The 23,648-nt window shown below is 39.8% G+C and overlaps 1 protein-coding gene across 9 annotated transcripts in view; it reads right to left on the bottom strand.

Moving 5' to 3' along the window:
• Positions 1-23,648, bottom strand: part of LOC122882838 (plexin-A1-like) — a 325,344-nt gene that overhangs the window by 54,751 nt on the left and 246,945 nt on the right. For 5 of the 9 annotated variants that reach the window (XR_006379472.1, XR_006379471.1, XM_044210655.1 and 2 more), the window contains exons 19-21: positions 16,955-17,098; positions 8,506-8,740; positions 1,340-1,482 (exon numbers count right to left, since the gene is read on the bottom strand). Coding sequence is in view for 7 of the 9 variants with exons in the window: in XM_044210655.1 (XP_044066590.1) it covers positions 1,340-1,482; positions 8,506-8,740; positions 16,955-17,098 (522 nt within the window). In the remaining 2 variants the exon portion in view is untranslated. Of the gene's footprint in view, positions 1-1,333; positions 1,483-8,505; positions 8,741-16,272; positions 16,403-16,954; positions 17,099-23,648 lie in introns of those variants that run through there. The other 4 variants (XM_044210656.1, XM_044210653.1, XM_044210652.1 and 1 more) reach the window with 2 other exon arrangements.

The following is a 23,648-nucleotide window of genomic DNA, read 5'->3' as shown; positions in this document are numbered from 1 at the left end:
CAGAATGAATGTCACAAAGCTTTATATGAGTTGAATCAAATAGTTGAACCAAGCGTTAAACCAAATATAAGGGAAGTAAAATATGGAGCTTAAATGAATTTATCCTCTGCTACATTCCTGAATTTGCATTACCAGTACTTTTAAGTTATAGCTTTATAGTCTCTGCTGGAAACCACAATGGGTTTTTTTCTATATCCAAGGATAATTCTATTGTATTTAAGTAATCACAACTGTTCTGTCTTGCCAAAAATATAAGGATGAATCACTAAGAATGAATCAAATACAGCAGAAATGGCAGCTATGAGACCGCCCAGAGGGCTTTTTTCTCCCTAGGAATATAAATTCACGTTCTGGATTAGAACGATTAAATGAAGCTGTAAAAGGTCAAACAAATTATTCCTTGACTCCTAAAAGTCAGTGCTCCAATCAAAGTCAATGGAGCAGCACCAGATTCTACATCTTAATGATACTGCTGATTACAAACTTGGCTCTCTGGTTTCTAGCTTTGGAGGAGAGTAGTTTATGTTGACATCCTATCAATTCTACTTCCCTTGGTCTCAGCGGTAAAATGTCTTTATAAATCAGGTGCACTATCTCAGTTCAGCTGTGCTGGCAAGGTGGTTACATGTACTAGCTTAATTAATAACTTAAAAGTGATGTATAATGCAAGTAACAATCCTGGTAACCCTGCATCTTATTTCTCCCTCTCTGTTCTAATCCTCTTACTATCTTTCCCATCATCTTTTGCTATGCACTCTTTTTTTTTACAAATCTCTTTTATCTTCTTGTATCTCTTACAAAACATTTCTTTTCTGTCAATTTCAAGCTATCCACTCTTTAAAACTCTACTTCCCTACAAGAGAATACAGTGTGGTGAGGGTCTGTCGCATGAGACCAAACTAATCATTATAGCAAGGCTCTTGAAAAGTTGTTTGCATTCACCGAGACAAGATGAATACATTAACACAAAGTAGGTACAATATAGGTTATGTGATTGCTTAAAGGTGAAACATGTCTAGAGTTCTTCTTGCCTCACATTTCAGACTTTTGGAGAGGCCTGTCTTTGATAAAACCTGTCATAAGATAATGGCTACAAAAGGTATTAAGCAGTAAAGACAGAGGACATTTTCATGCCATCAGAGTACACTTCTCAGAAATACTTCTCTGAATCTAACATCTTGCTGAGGTGAACCACTTGTAGTTAGCATAGCAGCTACTGTTTCTACCTCTGATGTTAGTTTATTAGTGCAAAAGCTTAGTTCTTGGTTCTACTCGAATTGATTATTTATGGTGAGTTTGTTTCAGTTTCAAGCTCGGTTGGTGGTGTACTGACCCGTACCTCCATCTCCTTGAGCACAGGGTGGTCCTCAATGCCCGGGAACAGGACCCTCATTGCATAAGTCCGATAGTCCAGGAAAGGAATCCCAGCTCCGTCCAGCTCCTGGGTCAGCTCATGGATGTCTGTCTGAAGCTCGGCAAAAGCTACAAAAAAAGATGCAAATGGACAAATAGAGAAGGTGACTACCGAAAATCATTTAGGGCTGTGGAATGATGTATAATAATCATGGAGACTGCCTCGTGATTTTAATTGTGTGTGAATTTGTCATTTCCGCAATTATTTTTGACCAAATAGTCTAATGTACTAATCATATCTAGTTCTAAAGGCTCGGCCACACCAGCATTTAAAATGGTGAAATGCCGCAATCAGTGGGGCTATGCAAATTCGACTTTGGTGAATACCATTTCCCAAGAGCAAATGGTCTTGAGAGGGCTGATCTTTGGAACAGAGAGCTGGAGAGTCCCAAATGAAGGAAGCTATCGTAGCTTAGTAGCTATGTTGCAACATAGTTTTTCTATTTTTACTTAAGCCTCCTATGCCAGAGTATAAATTGCTCCACAAAAAAGGCATGGTTTTTAGACAGTTATGAGTCGACCGTACAATTTGGAATGATCAGTTCACTCAGCACTGGAGTCCTTGTCACTGCTAACTCCACTGTTGACTTGAGGAGGATGTAGAAAGACATGTGCTACCTCCTTGACATACAGTATGATGTCACCAGCCACTTCTTTTTAGCTGCTAGTGAGGAGCTTGCATGAACATGCGAGAGCCCAGTAGGACATGTGATAAGAATCACACCACAAGATTTTGCTGTAAGTGTATGACAGTGAGACGACAGCACTGTAAACACAATATATGGGTGAGATGAGGAGCCTACCAGAGACAAAGAAGGGAAGTCAGTGTAGATAGACAGCGCAAACAGTGCATAATTTCATGTAGAGTGTCTGGGCCCTATAAAAAGGTTCTAGACAGTATGGCTAAGAAATAAAGGTCAGCTTTGATGAGGAAAGAGGCCCACAAAGGCAACAAATAAGAACTAAACCACAGACAAGACAGAAGCATGATGGAATACAAGGATAGGTAGACATTAAAGCATAATAACAGATCCAGAATCAGCAATTCAGTTACTTTTAATAAAGGACATGTTATTACGTGTGGTTGAAAGAGTGTGTAATTTCTCAAAAATGTTGTTTTTAACTTAGACATTTTTCTGGTACACATAAATCCTGAGATAACAGAATACACATTTCATTGAAAGACAGGGCTGAACAATGTAGTGAACTGAATTTCTTCCTTGGTGTCATTGCCCCAACAATCTTTTCTTGTCCAAAAAAGACCCAAACATAATGAAATAAAAAGGGAAAGCTAACTCGGGGAGAGAAAAGCAGAACCAGGAGACAGAAAACAAAGTTCCTGGAAAGGAAAGTCAATTAAATGCATGAATGGATAATTATTGAGAGTGACAGATGAGTTTTGATGCATAATTTCTCCCAGCTGTTATTGGATGGTTTAGACCACATGAGAGAGGGAGCAAAGAAGATATAGGAAAGATAGAAAAAAAGGAGAGAGAAGACAGGAAGACCAGGAGATAAAGAAGTGAGGATAGTAAAACAGAGAGGAAAGGGAATTCAGAGGATAGAGGACACAAGTGATTAGGACTAAAAGGAAGAAGAGTGAAAGGTCAGCAGGTAAAGGTCAGACCTGAGAAAAAGTGGAAAGTAGATTAGAGAAGTGGAGATGAGAGGCGAAAAGACACAAGAGGCAGAGCAGAAGAAGCACAATAGGAGATAAAGGCAAAGGGGAGAGTGACAAGTAAAGAAGAAGAAGTAGAAGAGAGGAAGGGCTGGGGAGTGAAGGAGACTCAAATAGACATTGGTTTGCTTAAATTTTCCACTCCATTATCTACTCCCCGTCTTCTGTCATCTAAACTCTAATCTCCTGTTTCCACACACATTAATCAATCTCTTATTTATTGCTCAAATGGTAAAATTGTTCTGCACAAAAAGGGCTGAGCAATATGTAAGACAGAAATAGCAAAATTATGGCAGAAAATATTCTTCTGATTGGCTGGCAGGTCTGATAAAATAATACATCGAGATACCTCAAACATAGTTTAAAGTGAAACTATAACTTTTGCTGAACTGCAGACACTGTGGACATAAGCAGCTGAAAGATATTGAATTTTTTTGAGTAAGTTGCAAATACATCCTCATAAGACGACCTGACTGAGAGCAAATAGAATGTAACCACAAGCAAGAAATAACAAACATGTCACCTGTAAGGTTGTTTACTTCTTGCTTCACTTTTGAGATAAAAACACTGAAAAGTTTATCCGTCACATGCTCAAACATATTGTAACAGTAGCACAAGTAACACAAGAGCCATAAAGTCAGGGAACTAGCTCAGACATGTCAGTTATAGCAATATCAATCCACAGTAAGCCACAGTAAGCTTCTGGTCATCCCAGACCATGTGAGGCTGTAGCAGCTAAATTCCCGAGGGTATTAAATTGAGCAACGGTGCATTATATTTATTACGAATTCAAATTTCATTTGTAAGAGGTCCACCACTATTTGAAATCAGTGCACAAGGTATATTCAATAACACATAACAATTACAACCAAGCATACTGTATGTGATGTGTTAGTTATCTTTCACTGATGAAACTAACTTAACCACAGGTTAAACTTAAAAACAACAACAAAAAAAAAAAAACGGATGACACAGCCGATTGGTTCCAATTTTATATTCTAATATGTTTACACTTTCTGTTTCCTGCTACAAGAAGACACTGTTCACCACAGTTTAAAGTAAAATTAGGTCCTCTTTCCAAGTGGAGAACTCAGGATGTTTCACTGAATAGAAAGTGAGGAGAAAAATGGGAGAACATTTTTGCTTACTAACATCACACTAATATTACATGCAGATACATTATGATACCTCTCTAAAGCAATCACCATTGCAAAGGTGTGCAGAGCCAACAGTCCAGTAAAGACAAAGAAACACACCTTCATTCTAATGCTTCCAATAAAATGATGTGCTTCCCCAATTGCTTCCCCAATATAAAACACACTGACTGTTGGTAAAAGCAGGAACACACAAGTTCAAAAATCCTATTCTAGTATTTTCATATAAATTAATGTCTCACTATCACCTCTTGCTGTAACATGATTTTGTTTTTATATCCAGTTGATACAAGCTTTCACTTTGGCTGCTGTAAACACTGTGTCTGGTAGGTGTTTCCTGGGAAAATCTGTGTGTTTCTGATTTGAGTACATAAAGACCTCAATCTACACAAAATCTTGGAAGTGAAGTGTAAATATGCCACAGTTTGAGTGTGCCTACATTAGCGTGTAATCAATGATTTGGCCACGAATTTGAGAAGTTTGAAAGTCATTTACATTTGTTTGCTTTTATACAGTCATATAGCTTCTCAAAAATATCTATATTACCTACCCTGAACTAAAAAGTAACAATTGCCAGTCAGCAGTTGTCATTTCTAATGTGTAACTAATTATCCATGACTGCTAATATGCTAGTTTGGATGATAGTGTACAGTGCGATGTCTGCTTCTCATGGATGACTGAACCAAACGTCCCCTGTCTCTTCCCCTCAAGACTCTTAGAGCGAAGCCGACCTCACACACATACACTTCCTTTTGCTATCACACACACACACACACACACACACACAGCAGACCGCCCACTTCATCTGTTCCTCCACCCACACACACTGTCTCGTCTCTATAGGCCAGCTGGGAGTACAGCAGGTGGGGCGGGTTGCTTTGGGGAGGTGGTAATAAGTCCATGCTTCACCTCCTGGAAAACTGAGTGCTTTTATTTCTATTGACTCAAATACTGTCTGGTTTCTCATTGATGGAAGAAAAGGGCCTTTCTAGATGTGTTTCTTGAAAAACACCAAGGTCAAAAATGTCTTTAAATAAACTTCTTAAAATACATCACTACAACAAGGTCAGAACACATTTTCTGAAAATGTCAAAAAACATGCACCAGTCACCCTGAAACTGAAGCACTTTAAATCAAAAGCTGTTGCAGATTTTTGTTTGACGACTGATTATCCCTGCACAAACTGTAATTTAAAGTCATATCGTACATTCTTTATTGTTTTCGTATTTTATTTTTTAAATATTCTTTAATATCTAATTGCCAATTTTCTTTCTTTACAGTTCTACTATGTTTATTGTTTTGCACCAAAATACCAAAGCAAATTCCTTTTATGTGTAAACCTACTTGGCAATAAAGCTGATTCTGATGCTTGGCGCATGATAGAGCTGTGACTCTGTCATGACTGTTATAACTACGTACCATGGCTGTGTCTGCCTGTGAAATTATATCAAGTGTAAACACCTGGGCTGATCGCAACTAAGCTCCCTCTAATTCCCTCTTAGCCCCGTCTGTCTCTCAGTCCCTTGTATCTCTCATTTACCTCTCACTCATTTTACCTCTAATTTCGCTGTTAACAATCCCCTTCTTACTTTGACCTCATATGGCTTCTCCCTCACTATCTACCTCCCAACACTTTGCATGCTCTCTGTCTTTTCCTGACACTCTCTCGCTGTTGTGGTGTGTTTTCACTCTGAGGTATGGCCGGCATGTTAAACAGTGCTCTATCACTATCATCAAAACAGCAAATGAGGGGGGGGCATCTTTTGGAAGAATGTTGTCCATCCCTCCAATAGAGTTCCACACACTTACAACATCTATGACAAGGAGGTTTGAAGCTGTTCTTGAGGCTTGTGGTGGAACAATACCCGACTAAGTTATTTTATAGTGGTTTTTCCTTTAATTTGTCACACATGGCTCAGCTGATTACCTTCTATGCATCCAATTGGCAAATCTCATACAGGGCGCCTTATTTAAGCTGCTTTAGCCTGGCTACCCTGCTTCCTCTACAAGCCGCTTTGCAACCTACCTCCACCCCAGCTCCTCCTTTTCATGCTGTGTCTGACTTAATCAATGTCATTTCTGTTGTCATTGTTACCTGCTCTCTCTGTACACTATGGTTTCTTTGCTGCTGCTCTGCCTTAGCCTTTCTACGTATGCACGTGGAAGGGCAGGGAGGTCCCAGAACAGAGCCATACCGCCAAATATAACTTATTGTAGATCGAAATAAAAGTTTTCTTTGACTAAAGTGGTCCTGATTGGACTGTATTTCTGTGATGATAGTAATATAACTGTAACTAAACTGGCTGTGAGTTCCTTCCGTTATGTATAATTTTATATCAGCCCTGTATTTTCATAAATAAAACTGATATTTCATATTTGCTATGACACAATTATGCATTTCTCTCTGTAAACATACCCTGCAGAAGCCCTGTCAGTGATGACGGCAGCATCCAACTGCAATTCTCTGTCTGCAGTTTCATTCACAGTTCTAACTACCTATCTCTCTCTACATGAATTTTTTGGCTGTAACATTCCCCTTTGGCAGTCAAGTCTATAGAAATGTCCACTGACACTGATCAGCCTGCACATTCATACCATGAAACCTCATCCTGCTTTCTCATCTTCTCATCTTTCTCACAGCCCAATCAGTGTAATTGCCAGCGGCTGATCTTTTTATTCAGGCTATACTGTATCTAGGTACTATTAGATGAAGCGAATATAATGTTTTGTGTGTCAGTTGTGTAATTTATTACTTTTGGGACTTCCATGTTAGCTCTTTGGTAAAGAAGCTGATTAATGCATGGATGGGAAACTTGCCTACGTTTATTTAGGTGAAAAGGTTATTTGATTTGAACATAAAAAAATATAGACCAAGACTGACATACACCAGAAAAAAACTAAATATTAAAACTACAGCCAGCAAGTTATCTTTGGATAAAGACTGGAAACACACTGAAACAGCTAGACTAGCTCAGTCTGAGGGTAAAAAAATCTGCTTACTCACTAATTAACATATAATATCTCATTTGTCTAACCTCAAGGTTACCAAACAACCAGCAGAGACAGCAGGAAGTCACTGTGACTGGCCAGGAAATAGTCCTGCACATAACCCCCCATAAAATGACAACTTGTTGTTGCACTGTTTTTTTTACGAATTAAACAAACATAACGTGTTAATTACTGCTAGTAGGTGGATTTTGTTACCATTGGACAGAGCCAGGCTAGCAGTTTCCAACCGTTTCCAGTCTTTATGCCAGTGGTGCATGTTCAGTGCTTCATTCACTGAACTTACACAATGAAATAGCGGCCAGTGGGCCAAATCAGGCCAATCAAATCCCAATAAATATGACCTTGTAACAAATGTAACATGCCACTGCTAACTGTGTAGGGATCAATTACATCTCTAGTCTAGTGCAACACAGAACACACATTTGCAAAAAAGAGTCATTGTTTGCTAAATGAGTATAAAAGTTGCTGTAGCTCTGTTAGCTCTCACATACTAATGGGAAAAAATGACATTTGCCTTCCAATACAATCCTAAAGCAAATAGTTTAATAATTTCATTTTATTCATAAATTAATTAAGAGAAATGAACAAACATAACATATTGAAAACATATGAGCCTGTATTTCCACCCCACTAAAACACTGGCCCAAACTGAATAATGCTGAAAAAATGGCTAATGGTTGAACCTAATTGCTCTCTGCAAAGCTAAACTGCCCAGCTGCTGGCTCTAGCTTCATATTTACCATACAGACATGTGAGTGGTATCAATCTTCTCATCTAACTCTAACTCTCAAGAAAGTGAATAAGGTATTTCCCAAAATGTAAAACTATGCCTTTAACACCTCATTTAGTCTACAACTGTACGTACATAACAAAAACGGATGGAGTGTAATAATGTACTTATTCCCATGCAAATCCCAAATCTTCAAGAATTTCTGAATTGTTCCAAAATGTATTGATAATAATGATCTACATTATTTATAAGAAACCAGACACTTATTCATAGTTCTCTAAACAGGTGTACTGCTGTGAAATGATTGTACCATACTGGTAGAGTTTGGTGTACTTTCTATGATTTCATACAGTATGAGAATAAATAAACACTGATACACTTATGTTACTTTCTATAATTTAATAGACATTATCTGGCTTGATTAATTTTCTAATATTTTCAGTCTTCTTCTTTCAGATGATGAATGTTTAATTTGGAACAAAGCTGTGGATAAAAGTTCATACACACTTTTCATTGCCTACCTTCTTTACACTCAAGGGCCACTCTGGACTCCAGGTTGTCCATCTGGAGCTGAAGACGTTTCAAGGTGCGGTCAGCGTCCCTTGACTTCCTCTTATAGGCAATCAGCACAACGATGATGACCAATAGAAGCAGGCCGCCACCCCCTCCGATGCCAATAATGGCAGGAAGCGTCAGCAGGCTGTCCGAGTAGATGTGAAGAGTCCCGGGGGAGTACTCAAACCCACCAGCACGGATCTGAACACACACACATGCGCACGTGCGCGCGCGCACACACACACACACACACACACACACACAACTGATTTTTAAAAATACACACATTTGTTACTCAGGGAAATTAAGCAACTCTCTAGTTTTGTGTCGTTCCGAATGATTCGTTCAAAAGAAGGAGGAGTGGGGTTTGTCCAAGACACAGAGCATACACAGCTGATTCGGGTTACTAACATTTAGCTGCAATGATTCAACAACGTTGGTCTTGGACTGCAATCCAGATATATGACATTATCTAGATTGAAATTATATGCATAGGCTAACGTTTAACTCTACTGCGCACAGTGTTTTGCGTGCGCAGGCGCACACAAACACAGGCATAACGTTACTGTTTTGAAAAGAGGACAGCTATAAGGATACACCCACTGGACAGAGCATGTGTGAGACTGTCTCAGATCCTTTCACAGTGAGGGAACGGTGCATGTTCAGTGCTTCGTTCACTGAACGTACACAATGAACATGAGCCGTGAATGATAGACAGTCGCTGAGTCACTCTAGCCCGTACCTCTCCCTTTCCCTCCCTCTCATGTCTTGAAGTCTGAAGTAGGAAGTAATACCAAATAATTAGGTGTCGCAAAAATATAAGTGCTCTACATAATACCCTACTTTGTTATAGCAATTTTCTGTTTGAAAATTGTATCTTTATCTAACTAAATTCTCAGCTCACTGGCTTACGTCATGAACGACCGTTCACTGGTTATGAACTGAATTGAACGTTCGGCCATGTTTCAGTTCAATGAGTGGGACTACGCAGTCAGCCGTGACTGAGCAGCCGCATTATCAGAGGTGAAGGTTCAGTGCAATACTCAAAGGCAGCTTCACCACTGTCGTTAAGGGATACGAAATTGCTACTTATTTACTTTCCCCAACCAGATTCTCTTCAGCCAGTCTGGGATTTCAACTATCGCATTCCAGAGAGACATAAAGAACCAGGCAGCGGCCACTTATCCAGCAGCAGATGGTTTGAGAATAGATGAGGTGGTCTGAAGAGATCGAATGTTGGTGATCTGATAAAAGAGAAGTTGGTAGACCCAATTCCTACCACAAGAATCATTAAATTTTTATCTGTTCTGTACTCACACTAAACAGGACAATCTTTGACAGGCTTATACTGGGGAGGCTTACATCACCTTGACTGCTGTGAACATTTTTTGTAGGAAAGGTTTTCAATTCTTGCCCTTTAGCTGAGCAGCTTCAGAGGGTTTTGATAATGGAGATCTCACAAGTTAACTTGCTCAGTCCTTTGAATGATTTACCTTCTTCTGCATTGTCTGCAGATATTAAGGCTCAGTATTTGGCTTTTAAGATTGATATTTTGTCGTTAATGTCCTCATTTATCACTGTCAACTTTAACAAACTGATTTAGGTCAGAAAGTGAACGCTGTATACATGAACAAGGTTAAAGCAGTGCAGTGGAGGTAGACAAAAACAGTTAAAGCCATATATATATACACACACATAGACACACAAAACACTCAATACACCCAGAACACACATACACGATATATACACCATACACATTCTCACACACAGTATAAGTAATCAAACAAACTAATCATCAGCATTTTAATCTCTCCCCAAGGAGTCTTGGTAATTATGGGAAGTCAAATGCATGTAATGTTTTTTTTCTGACTAACTACATTTACATAAGCGCAGTGTGTCTCAGAGAAAAAACCCTCACAGCACTGGAATCCGTCAAATCAAGCTATCCACAAGGGGGGTTGATAACCGATTAAAATGAGGTGTGATTATTTGAAGCTCTTGTAAGGGCACTTTCACGTTAAAATTATCAAAGTCTGATTAAAAAAAATAAAATAGAGAAGCTGTTACATCAATATCAATGTAGTCAATACCTACAAATTAATTTTGCAGTAGTAGAGACAATTAGACTGGCTTGTATAAGATAAAGCAGCCAATTAGCTGTGTGGACATGATCAGGTTGCAAAGAAGTTGGATTACAAAGGAGACTAAATTAAAAGGAAACTTTGCTGATTTTCAACCAGCTTTGTATCATTACAATGTGGGTAGTATATGGAAATGAACAATGGTTAACTTCCCGCCATGTTGCCTGCACCCAGAGCTCCCTGTTCATTTGGGCTCTACAGCTGTTGTTCGAAGTACAGACTGAGAGTCAAGCACCGCCAGCCGGTGAGGATAGCGGCGCGCCAGGGACAACTGGTGGTGCCCCTACGGTAAATGTGCACCAATGGAAACTGAAGCGGAGTCGCTGTGCATTACACCAAAGCTTTGGGCCACATATGGACAAGGGAGTGCTTGAAACATACTTCAGGATCCCGAAGACACTGGAAAAAACAACCAAAGCCAGTGGGGCGAAACAGATGTCCAAACAAACGAGTTGCAGTCCTACACGCCTCTCCATTAGAGCAGTTGGAATGCTCTGCCCATAAACGGTATGGGCACAGTCTGCTGACACTGTGGACTCTTTTAAAAGGCAGCTTAGGACTTACCTGTTTAGACAGACGTTTGGGTAAGCGGGTCTGCATCTTACGTATTTATTATGTATTTTTATTATGCACAATGTATTTATTTATTGTGGGTTTTTACTGCATACTGTGCACTTATTATGCATTTTATTATGTACTGTGTATTTAATGTGTATTTCTTATTATGCACTGTGTTTTTCTTGTATATTAATGTTTCTGTAAAGCACTTTGTGACATATTTCTGAAAAGTGCTATACAAACAAATTTTACTTACTTACTTACTAGATATGATCAATCTGTCTTTATTAACAGGCTATGTACACCACAGTCCTTTAAAGTAACTGTAATTAAACCTCTTCTTAAAAAGCCCACTCTTGATGCAGGTTTTTTTTTAGCCAACTATGGACCTATATCTAACCTCCCCTTTCTCTCTCTCCTTCAGTCAGGATTTAGTGCATCATAGCACAGAGACCGCACTGGTGAAAATTACAAATTACATCAGACAAAGGAATTGTCTCTGTACTTTTCTTGTTAGATCTTGCTGCATTCAACACCATTGACCATCACATCTTATTATAGATACTGGAACATTTAATTGGCATTAAAGGAACCGCAGTAAGCTGGTTTAAATCCTATTTATCATATCGATCTCAGTTTGTACATGTTGTTGGGCCTCGCTTCGTCTCACCACATGTGAGAGACAAAGACAGGCCTACCAGGAAAAGCTGAAGCCTTCACTAAGAGGTTCGACTGAGAAACAAAGGACAGCCAGCAGAACGGCTGCAAGTCCCCACAGTCGTTAATTCACACCAAGGTGTAAGACTGACGCGAGAGCCCGGTGGAAGCCCACGCCCGGCTCCGTCAGTATCCGAGCTCGAGAGGACTTCCCTTGATAACCAAAACAGACTGACGCATACAATCGCTAACCAAGAGTGAAGAGGCTTGTGTCTGGGCAGAGATAGATTTTATATCTGTGTTATTTCATCTAAGCTTTATTGTCGTGTATTGTGCTTTGCTTATTTTGGAGAGTAACGGACCGCCTTTCCTAATTTTCCTGTTTTTCACATTTAGTTATTTGTCCCAGGTAATGGTGCCCCGTAACTATTAATAATAATCCATATTAATAACTTTATTAATATTCATAAATATCTTTGATATTTATGCTAATAACCAAACCTGCCCTACCTGAATTCAAACAATGTTAATGATAATTCCTCCATGCACACCCAAGTTAGTCACAGAGTTCTGCAAGATTCTGTGCTTTCATTGTTATGCAGATGATACCTAATTATATCTATCGATCAAGCCAGATGAAACCAATCCATTAGCTAAACTTCAAGCATGCCTTAAGGACATAAAACCTGGATGACTTGCAATTTTCTGATGTTAAACTCAGACAAAAGTGAAGTTATTATATTTGGCCACAAACACCACCGAGACATCTAAATATCTAAACTATATCTAAATATATAGTGGCCTCCAGCACCACCGTAAGGAATCTCAGAGTTATCTTTGATCAGGATATGTCTTTTAACTCCCACATAAAACAAACTCCAAGGATTGCCTTCTTTCTCCTACGTGACATTGCAAAAATCAGGCAAGTCCTGTCTCAAAATGATGCAGAAAAAGTAGTCCATCCATTTGTTACTTCTAGGCTGGATTATTGCAATTCCTTATTATCTGGCTGCCTGAATAAGTCCCTTAAGACTCTCCAGTTGATCCAGAATGCTGTGGCATGTGCACTGACAAGAACTAGGAAAAGAGATCATATTTCTGCCACATAAGCTTCTCTGCACTGGCTCCTCGTAAAATCCAGAATAGAATTTAAAATCCTTCTCCTCACCTACAAAGCCCTTAATGGTCAGGCAGCATTATATCTTAAAGAGCTCATAGTACCCTATTACCCCACTACAACACTGCACTCCCATCCCAGAATGCAGGGTTACTTGTGGTTCCTAGAGTCTCCAAAAGTAGAATTATTATTATTGCTATCATTATTATTACTATTATTATTGTTATTAATATTAATATAATTACCTCTACCATTACTTTATTACATTACATTATTTTAATTCCCTATGTGGAATTTACTGTTCTGTGTCCTCCTGCCTCCCCTCCTCTCTTCTCTCTCAACCCAACTGGTCGGGGCAGATGGCCGCCCACCCTGAGCCTAGGTTCTGCTCAAGGTTTCTGCTTGTTAAAGGGGAGTTTTTCCTTGCCTATTTCGTCAAGTAGTTGCTCATGGTGGGAATTGTTGGGTCTCTGTAAATAATATTATAAGAGTATGGTCTAGACCTACTCTATATGAAAAGTGCAATGAGATAAGGTCTGTTATGAATTGGTGCTATATAAATAAAATTTTATTTGATTGAATAGAGTAAGTGCAATAGCGACTGTTTTGTTACTACCATGGCAACGTTACAGTGTGAAAACATACAATACAAGTTACATACATAAGTTTTTTATGAGGCTTAGCACATACACTGTCCCAGTTTGTTACTATCTCTGACCAGCTGTTTGTAGGAGTTGGGGGAGTTTGGCAGAGCAGTGGAGTCTAAAATTTGGGGATATGGATGCCAAATAGGCCCCTTTTTTCACTGAAGACATTTTAACATGTCCCAGTAGGAAAAGCACAGGTGTTAATAATAAAATGAATGATGGCTGAATTCCATTTAGTTTCTTCAGTTTCAGGGTCCTGTATTGTGCATGTTGGCTCACTGTCACACTGTCATGGCTTACTGAATAGAACCCATCATTAATGTTATTAGTAACACCTGTCCTTTTCCTACTAGGACAAGTGAAAATGTCTGCTTTGGAGAAGCATAATAGCATAGTTAGGAGATATAGACTAGATATACAGTAGACAATGAATGCAACGTGAAATTTGAAAAACATGAAATTTGTAAATATTGGGTGCTTTGTTAACCCTCACATTTAAAGTTGGCAATTATATTATTTTTAATAAAATTTTAATTAAATGTTTAATATAATCTGAGGTCATTGGTATAATTGATTGATTGACTAAACCAAGAGGAAATATATAGCAATATTAAGTTGGAGACATTTTCTAGGCATTTGTCTATTTTTATTCTCCTGACAGACTGAAGGACTGATGGAGGAACTTACAAAGCTGAAGGCCAAAACAATAAACAAGTTTCTTCGAAAACTCAAGGGAGGCACACAGCTGCCAACACACAGCTGAGCATCTGAAGGGACACACAAAGACATACTGACACACACATACAGCAGTTCTTTCTATACACCTACACATGCACACAAAAACATGCAAAAGCCAAGTATGTCTGGACACCCAATGGGGTCCCCTGTATGTAGGTCATTCTACATGGGGAATATTATTGCTACAGCTGTGTCCTTCTCTGCAGCACTCCGCACAACATACGCAAAGACAAAGATGTGCATATAAATACAAACACGAGCACCCACACACACACAAGTAACGAGCCACAAACACTGTGCATGTGGTAACACACAGCAGAAGTGATAGGAACAGACAGCTCTATTTTTTCTTCGGCTATTGTCAGACGAAGGACTAACTATTGCATTGCTCCGATATTCAACATGACATTCCGTTAAAGAAAAAGAAACAGGGATGGGGGGGGGATTCAACAGAGTTCCACCTTGGAACTGGCTGGTTCCGTTGAGAGCTATCATATTGAATTACATGGATGCGCTGTCACTGGCTTTCTAGGTATATTGGCTGTACCTAGCGGGGAGTAAATGTCATAAAGATATAGTGAAATTACTGTGAAAGGACACTGGTGACTAGTCTAAAAGGGGCAGAAGGTGGGGGAGAGTTGAGTAGGTGTACTGGCGGGATATTCAGACAAACATCCAAATATATTGAGCGTGAGTGCTGTGTCACCTGGCTGAGTAGCAGTACAGATGCTCGAGGAGCTGCGCTGTGATTTTTAAAGTCTGCCCCAGTCAGAGTGAATCAGGGATTTCAGTCACTGTCTCTTGACAGCTCAAAACTCTGGACAAGTAAAAATGAATGGTTGCCACGGGGAAACACTTGTAAGCTTGTTCGGACTTTTCCCAGCACCATTTCCTGCTGTATCGTGATTTCAGAAAATATGAAACACTAGAAATGAAAGTGATGTCAACAGCATTCACGCTGTGGGTGGTGATAGAAAAACTAGCTGCAGCATGTGACACTTCACATAGAAAACAAGAAGTTTAACTTGATGATGTGGCAATGACTTTCAAAAATTTGCACATCAGAAAGGTTTATACAGTGAACGAGGTTCCTGGATTAGAGTTTAGAGACGAGCTTAGTGTCTGCATATCAGTGGCATTCTGGAGAAACAATTCTATTTTTAATACCACCTTTTATGTATCTGCATAACTCAGAGCCCCACTGTTGACAGTGCCTTGTCGCAAACATAAACAGTAGCAAAACTGGATACTCATACACTTTTCTATATACATAATTTAGCTCTCTGTTTGCCCACATTCAGTGGATCAGGTATCCTATTATTAGCCCGTTAATTATTTTTGAGAAGTTAACCTTATGCTGATAGCATATTCCAAAACTGACACAGTGTGGAGCTATCAGCACTCCCGAGTGCAGCCGGGCTGCAATTTAAATATTCTGGCGGACTGTGAGACACAATTTGGGGAAAATAAATATGTTTCTATCTTGCAAAGGGTTAAAATTTAATTAATTAATTAATTCAAGTTATTTCATCGCACTTTTCATATAGAGCAGGTCTAGACTGTACTCTTATAATATTATTTACAGAGACCCAACAATTCCCACCATGAGCAAGCACTTGGCAACAGAGGCAAGGAAAAACTCCTTTTTAACAGACAGAAACCTTGAGCAGAACCTAGGCTCAGGGTGGGTGGCCATCTGCCTCGACCGTTGGGTTGAGAGAGAGGTGGAGAAGGGAGAGAGTGAAAGCAGAAGGAAAGAGAACATAGCACAATGCAAATTCCACATAGAGATTTAAATTTTATATTATTTATTTTATAGTAGTGGTAATGGTAATATTAAAATTAATTAAAAAAATAATAGTAATAATAATGATAGCAATAACAATGATAATGAAGATAATAATAATAATAATAGTAGTAGCGGGTGTTGAGCAGGAACATGGGGGTAGTAGGTGGCCCGCAATCACAGATCTAGACTCTACAGCTCCAGAGGCAGAAATACCTGCTGAAAGCGACAGAAGGAGTGAGGAGAGAGACAAGAAAGCACACAACTATGGGAGAGAGAAGATGTCGAGTTAGTAACATGCATTAATGGGATAAGAATGCATAAAGATGGAGAGGGAGATGAGGAGAGAGGAGCTTCAAGTGCATCAAGTTACAAAACTTACAAACACACAGGAACTATTTTACATGCTTTATAAACCTAACCAAGTAGCACGTGTGCCTCAGCCTAACCAAACTGTGACAGTTTCACAACCTTAACCATGTATTTAGTATTGTAACGGTCATATACTGTATGTCGTTTTGGAGAACGGTCATATATGTCATTTTATATATGTCATTGGCAAATGACCTATACTGTTGTTTAGGTATGAGGATGTGTAAAGGTTTCAGCCCTTAATATTGAGCAAGTTCTCTTTCAGATAATCCATTCAATGCATGCTGGTACAAAATGGGACAGAAAAGCACACGTTATAAAGTCAAAGTCACGTCAGATCAAAATGTTACTGATGGAGACAGAGATGAAGAGACAGAGGACGCAGAGTCGTGATCTGACCGTGACTTTGTGTTGTCCGGTGAGGTTGGGCCATTCACACAGCAGCTGGCTCTCAGACAAGGTGAGGACGCAGGGAGTTTCTCCAATCAGCACAGTGTAGTTGAGGCGACTGTTACCTGGAGCCGCTGGGATCAGGTTACGACCCTAAACACAGACAGAGAGAAATGTGGTGAGGAGAGGCATTCAGCCCATTTACCTTATGCATACTTTATTTTCATACAGACATTTGTGAGACCTGATCAAATTGTAGGAAAGAATGTTATTAAATATTTTAATTTAAGTGAGTGAGATACCGTTAAACACATTTTCTTTCAAATTACTTCCAACTGTAACACTCACTGGATAACAATGAGCTTGTTCGAAATGACTCTGATGATATGGTTCTTTGATGAAAATCAAACTTGTTTCTGTAAATGAATGGAGATAAATGAGTCACTCACAATAAAATCGCTCATTTAGAAACCCTTTGAAAGGATAAGGCTAGCGATGCTCTATATTTTTCCTACTGTTAACAAATCCCACTGAACACAGGTCACAAGTATATTGCTAATATTTTTTTTAAAGGCAAAGTAATTTCCTATAACAGCTTGGCACTATAGTTTTTAATTCAATTCAATTCAATTTTATTTATATAGCGGCAATTCATAACAGAAGTTATCTCATTGCGCTTATCCTGTAGAGCAGGTCTAGACCGTACTCCTTATAATATTATTTTTTTAGCAAGTTAATTGAACAGGAGTAAATAGTGCCTTTGTTGGGGACTACTTTCAGCATACATCTGCTGCTCTTGTGAGAATTTATGACAGCAGGACAGTGTATGTTCGACTGAGTTTGAATAAACCATAGTGCCCATAATAAAGGAAGATGTCACCCAATGCAACAATGTGGTTCATTGATGTGTTTTTAATAGTATTTGGACAACAATAGACCTCTATGGCAGATATATCAGGCTTTGGATACAAAGACAGTGTTGATTTTGGTCTTTTCATGGGATTTTTGTTGAAAAAAATATAGAATATCACAAGACTGCACACATCAATTGTGGGTTGCAAATGTAGAATTGCTGATACACTGTTCTTGTTCATCTGATTTTGGTTTAATGTATGAATTGCGGTTTTCTAGGATCAGATATTCCCATTTTGTATTGTATTTTGAAATAATTATGATAAACCAAGCCACATACTGGAGACAGGAAGATGAAGAGGAGAAAGAGGAAGGCAGAAAAGTGCATTAATGCATACTGTATATACTACATAGAGGCAGTTGGGAGGCACACAAACGCTCACCCACATATATTAATACTGTTTTGTCTTCTGTCCACTAAACTGAATTCCACACAAAGTCTATACTGGAGGTGTGTAAATTCTAACATTTGTCAATTTCACTTCCAGTTTTTCATTTCAATATCAAGTCTACTAGTTCCAATTTGACACACACTTTGTGTGTGATGGAAGGGGGGCAGTTAGTGGTGTGAAAAGAGAGAACCCACGTAACAAGAAAACAAAAAGCAACAACGGGAAAGATGAATACAAAGAAAACAAGACAGATAGGAAAACGGGCAAGAAAACATCAGGTGAGCAGGCGTGAGGAGTGGAGAGAGCAGAGAAAAGATTAGGAGAAAGGTAAAAAAAGATGAAAGGAATATACTCTAAAGTGAGACAGAAAAAGGGAATGAGCAGAAAACAGAGCTAGTGAGTGAGCAAGATAGACAGAGAAATGGAGAGAGAGAGGAGATAGCTGCGGTGTCTCCCGCTGGCTTAGCAGTGGGATGCAGAGACAGACTCAGTTTTCCAATCCCATCGTCTCTGCGGGCCACCACCCAGCCCCGCTCTGCAACCCTGTAAACATACATCCCATTCATCTCGTAAACACACACACGCAGCTTCCTAGCCACACACACACACACACACACACACACACACACACACAGAGTTCAAGCCAAACATGTACTCAAGTTGAAGCCACACATGGAGCTGTTGCCACACATACACACTATAGGAAAGAAGCATCATGCAGGGACACGCTCTCAAAAACACACAAACACGCATAGGAAAGCACTCACAAAACACCAAGTCCAGCTAAATGTTTTTTCTCTCACCGACACACCTAAGTAAAAACACACCCGTCACTTCAGATGAGAAATTAATTGTGTGGCACATGCATCTCTGAGAAACGCTACCCCCACATCCCATCATGCCAAAATATATTTTTTGTCCATCTCGTCAGTGCTTCCACTGGGTAGGCAGCTCCACCAACATGCCAAGCAGGAGATTTGGCAATTACTGAGAGGCTCTTTGCTAATAAATTATTATTTTGTCATAGTTAGCCACACCTCTCTCCTGACCCTTGGGTGTGTGTTTTTACTGGCCTGGCTCCCTGGTCTGCCCTCCTGGTGCTGATCACCGGTACACCTGACGTCCATCATCCAATCAGTCTCCACAGTATATCTACCAGGCTCTACCACTCTACCAGCACCAGATCGCCTCCATACACTTGTACGATAACTTTGTCACGGCTCCTACCTCGACCAAAGTTAAGTTGTAGTTATTCACTATTGTTGTCTCGTTTGTAACTCTGTCTTTCTCTGCCACAGAGCTATTCCCTGCCGGTGATCACAACCACGGTATCCACTCGGATCTCTGCAAGACTGCCTGCCTGTTCTGTCTGCCACGATACCCGAACCAGCTGCCTTTCCTGTCCTACCTGCCTCCCCACAAAAGCCAGCTGCCTTTACTGCCCTGCCAGCCTCACCACATGAGCCACCTGTCTTTCCTGTCCAGCCTGCCTTACCACACGAGTAAGCTGCCTTGCCGGTTCTGCCCATCACGCTTCACGAGCCAAGCCAGAACCTACACTCGCCGTCTCCATCCCCGGGGCCTAGCCGTTTCTTCTAGGACCGGCCTACTACATTCTTTCCAGTGGACTACACCAGATTTGCAGCTCTGGAAGAGCGCATATCTATCTGTGATTGCTTGCAGTGTTATAATAAAAACGGTTGCTACCACAATCCTACTACCACATCCTTGTGTTCTGCAATTGGGTTCTTAGATCGTGCATTACGACACATTTAAGAAATAAATTACGATGGTTACGCTGCTTTCAATCTCTTCAGGGAAATAAACAGCCTAACACACTCTGTAATAACATAAGAGATAGTCAGGCAAATTCTAGCAAAAGATTAAAAAAAAGATAAAAGCACTGAACACTGGATTCAATGCAAATGTAACACATCAATGTGACATTGATCTAAAATAAATTTATACAATATTGTCTTTTTATTGTGCAAAATGTACACTCTAATGAAAGTTGAAGTAAATGTATTTAACCATTTTATGCTACTTACAATGTACAACCCACCTCCTTAGTTATTTCCAGACACTGAGCCGCTGGCTATTTCAGTTACTTTCGCATTAGTAGTTGCACATATATTTCCTTCAAAACAGCCACTCTAATTCCTCTCCAATCATTCTTTGACTAAACATTTCAGGTGCACTACATGAGATTACACAATGACACATACACACGACTCAGAAATTGCCAATTAATTTCATATACTTATGTCCAATCACTGTTAATGAAAATGAAAACCAATATATTCCAAATCTCCTGGACCGTAGACCTGTGTACTTCCACACTGCCCTTCAAGCACTAGAAATTAATTACACAAACTGAAAGAACAGTTATTTAAGAGGGCTTGAGGCTGCAGAGGAGGACAGCAGCCAAATAAGTTGCTGTTAGTTACTCAAGGACAAAAAGTGGCATTGGAAGGTGTGGACGTTTGCTTTCAGCTTTCAATTATGAATTTGTGAGAGACCTTGTAAACACAGCTTTTTTTCTTTCTTGTGTGAAAACAAATACCAGTGAATGTGTGTTTGTGTGTGTTGGTGTATGTAAGCTTTGCCATTATTAATACAAGATAGGTTTGATATGTTTGAGACTCTTGTGGTCAACCTGAAAGTAGAAAAACCTGAGACCTAGGTTCAAAGAAAATATTTAGAATGTGTCCATCCTTGCAGCCCTCTCCTAAGCCTACTCCTTCACCCTCACACCCAGACCTGCCGGCAGTGGGGGTGGCACTGGTTGACTAATCTCCCCCAAATGGAGATTTTCTCTCTACCTGTTTGCACACCTCACTCCTCCTTCATTTGAATTTTACACTGTGTCTGTTACTTATCTGGTGAAATTAAACATTGTTGTGCTCTACCGCCCCCCCCAGGTCCTCTCTGGGAATTCTTGGAGGAATTAGAGGTCTTTCTATCAAACTTCCCTGAAGATGGCCCCCCGCTTGTATTTCGTGGTAACTTCAACATCCAAACAAAGAAGTTAACATCTGACTTATTACCTTTACTATTTTCTTTCTCTCTCTAACCCTCTCCCTTCCACCCTACTTACATTACTACTAGTAACCAACTCGATATATTCACCAGGAACTGCTCTACCACTAACCTTTCTGTAACTCCTCTTCATGGCTATGACCACTTCTTCACATCCTACTCTCTCCCCCTCTCTCAGTCTCTGAAACCTCTCTCTTCTACACATACTGTCCCTATCTGCCGCAACTTTGGCTCCTTGTCTCCCTCCTCTCTTGCCTCATCTGTCCTATCAGCTCCCCTCACCTGATTCCTTCTCACTCATGCCTCCAGACACTCTCTACTCTTCTCTATATCTGTCCTCTCACCTCGCTGCAGGTTCGCCCGACCCTAGCGGTGAGGACCTCCTTGCCTATCAATCTCTTCTCTCTTGTTTCTCTGCCTCCTTATCTGCAGCTAAAAGCTCTTTCTTTCAATCCAAAATTCAATCCTTCTTCTCCACCCCCAAAAAACTCTACATAGAAGATCCCCCACCTCCCTCCTCCCTTCTGCCAATGACATACGCTTATCATTTACCAACCTACCTGCTGACATCACCTGTCCTATATCCACTCGTCATCTCATATTCTAACTTCCTTTTCACCCCTCACTACCAATGAGGTACTACCCCTGGTTACCTCCCACCACACAACCCCCCTGCCCTCCTGACCCTATCCCCTCTCACCGTCTATTGCTCCTGACATCCTTCCCTTACTCACCCACTTCATCAATACCTCTTTGACAACTGGTTGTTTTACTAACCCTCTAAAAGCAGCTAGAGTGAATCCTCTTTTAAAGAAATCCACACTCAACCCCTCTGATGTAAAGAATTACAGACCTGTCTCTCTTCTTCCATTTCTTTCTTGAACATTTGAGTGTGCTGTCTTTGGCTCTGTTATTCACTCACATGGCTTTTCCTTCCACAGCTATGCAGATGACACTCAACTAATTCTGTCTTTTCCCTGGTATGACACCCAGGTGTGTCCGCTCCTCTGCACAATGGACGGGCTGTCGGTGGTGGCTCAAATGCGATTCAAGACACTGGTACTTGCCTACTTGCTCAGGCTCATCCTACATCAAGGGCATGGTCAAACCATACACCCTAGTCCTTCCACTACGCTCTGCTACTGCCAATTAGCTTGCTATTTCCTACGAGGGGGGCCCAGCTACTGCTCCACAAAATCATGACTGACTGGCTCCAAAATGGTGTAACAAGCTCCCCACTAACATCAGGGCAGCATAAACTCTACACATCTTCTGTCGTAGACTGAAAACTGAAAACATCTGTTCCGACTGCATCTTGGCCTATAATAAAAAACAAACAAAAGCAAAACACTTTCTCTATCTCTTATTTTTTCTAAATGTAGCACTTGAAGCAGTTCAGCATATTTGCTTAAGTTGATGTACTTGCAAGATTCTTGCAATTTTTGGGTTGTATCCATATGGTCGAATGCACGTATTGTGAGTCACTTTCGATAAAAGCAGTAGCTAAATAAATGTAATGTAAAAATAAGTGTAATGTAACACACTTTTTTGTATGGCTGCTCATTATCAATATTCTGTTAACAATCAATTGTAGTTTTAAAAAAAACAAAAACCTTTGGTAATGATAATAATAATAAAACTTTATTAATAGAGCACTGAACAAAACAAAGTACAAAGTGCTTCACAACAAGAGAAATAAAATACCACTGTGAATGACAAAATATAAAGAAATAAAATACATAAAATACACAAAAGCAATAAAATAAACAGTAAAATAAACAACCAGTTAAAATCAGGATATGCTTTCAGATAAAAATGTGTTTTGAGACGAGACTTATACGAAGACACTGACTCAGACAACCTAATTTCTTCTGGCAAGTTGTTCCAGAGCCTCGGGGCCCTGATAGCAAAAGCTCTGTCCCCCTTAGTTTTCATCCTGGACTCAGGAACAGACAGGAGACCCCTGCCTCAAACTACGTGAAGGTTCATAAGGGATTACAAGGTCTAAAATATAATCTGGGGCCAGGCCATGAAGAGCCTTAAAAGTAATCAACAAGATCTTAAAATCAATCCTAAAACCAACAGGGAGCCAATGTAAAGAGGCTAAAACAGGTGTTATGTGGTTGTACTTCTTGGTCGTGGTTAACAGCCTAGCAGCTGAGTTTTGTAAAGTCTGCAGTCGTGTCAAAGTTTTTTGATTAAGACAAGTGAACAGGCTGTAATCGAGGCATGAGGAAATAAAAGCATGTACAACAGTTTCTGCATCACTAAGATTTTAAATAGATCGTATTTTTTGGACAAGCTTAGTGATATGTTGCTCAAAACATAAATTGCTATCAAACAGGACACCAAGATTTATT

The sequence above is a fragment of the Siniperca chuatsi genome, linkage group LG10 (assembly GCF_020085105.1).
Source record: "Siniperca chuatsi isolate FFG_IHB_CAS linkage group LG10, ASM2008510v1, whole genome shotgun sequence".
NCBI classification, from domain to species: Eukaryota; Metazoa; Chordata; class Actinopteri; order Centrarchiformes; family Sinipercidae; genus Siniperca; species Siniperca chuatsi.
Note: the sequence above shows the minus strand (reverse complement) of the source record. Positions and strands in the feature narration are given on the sequence as shown.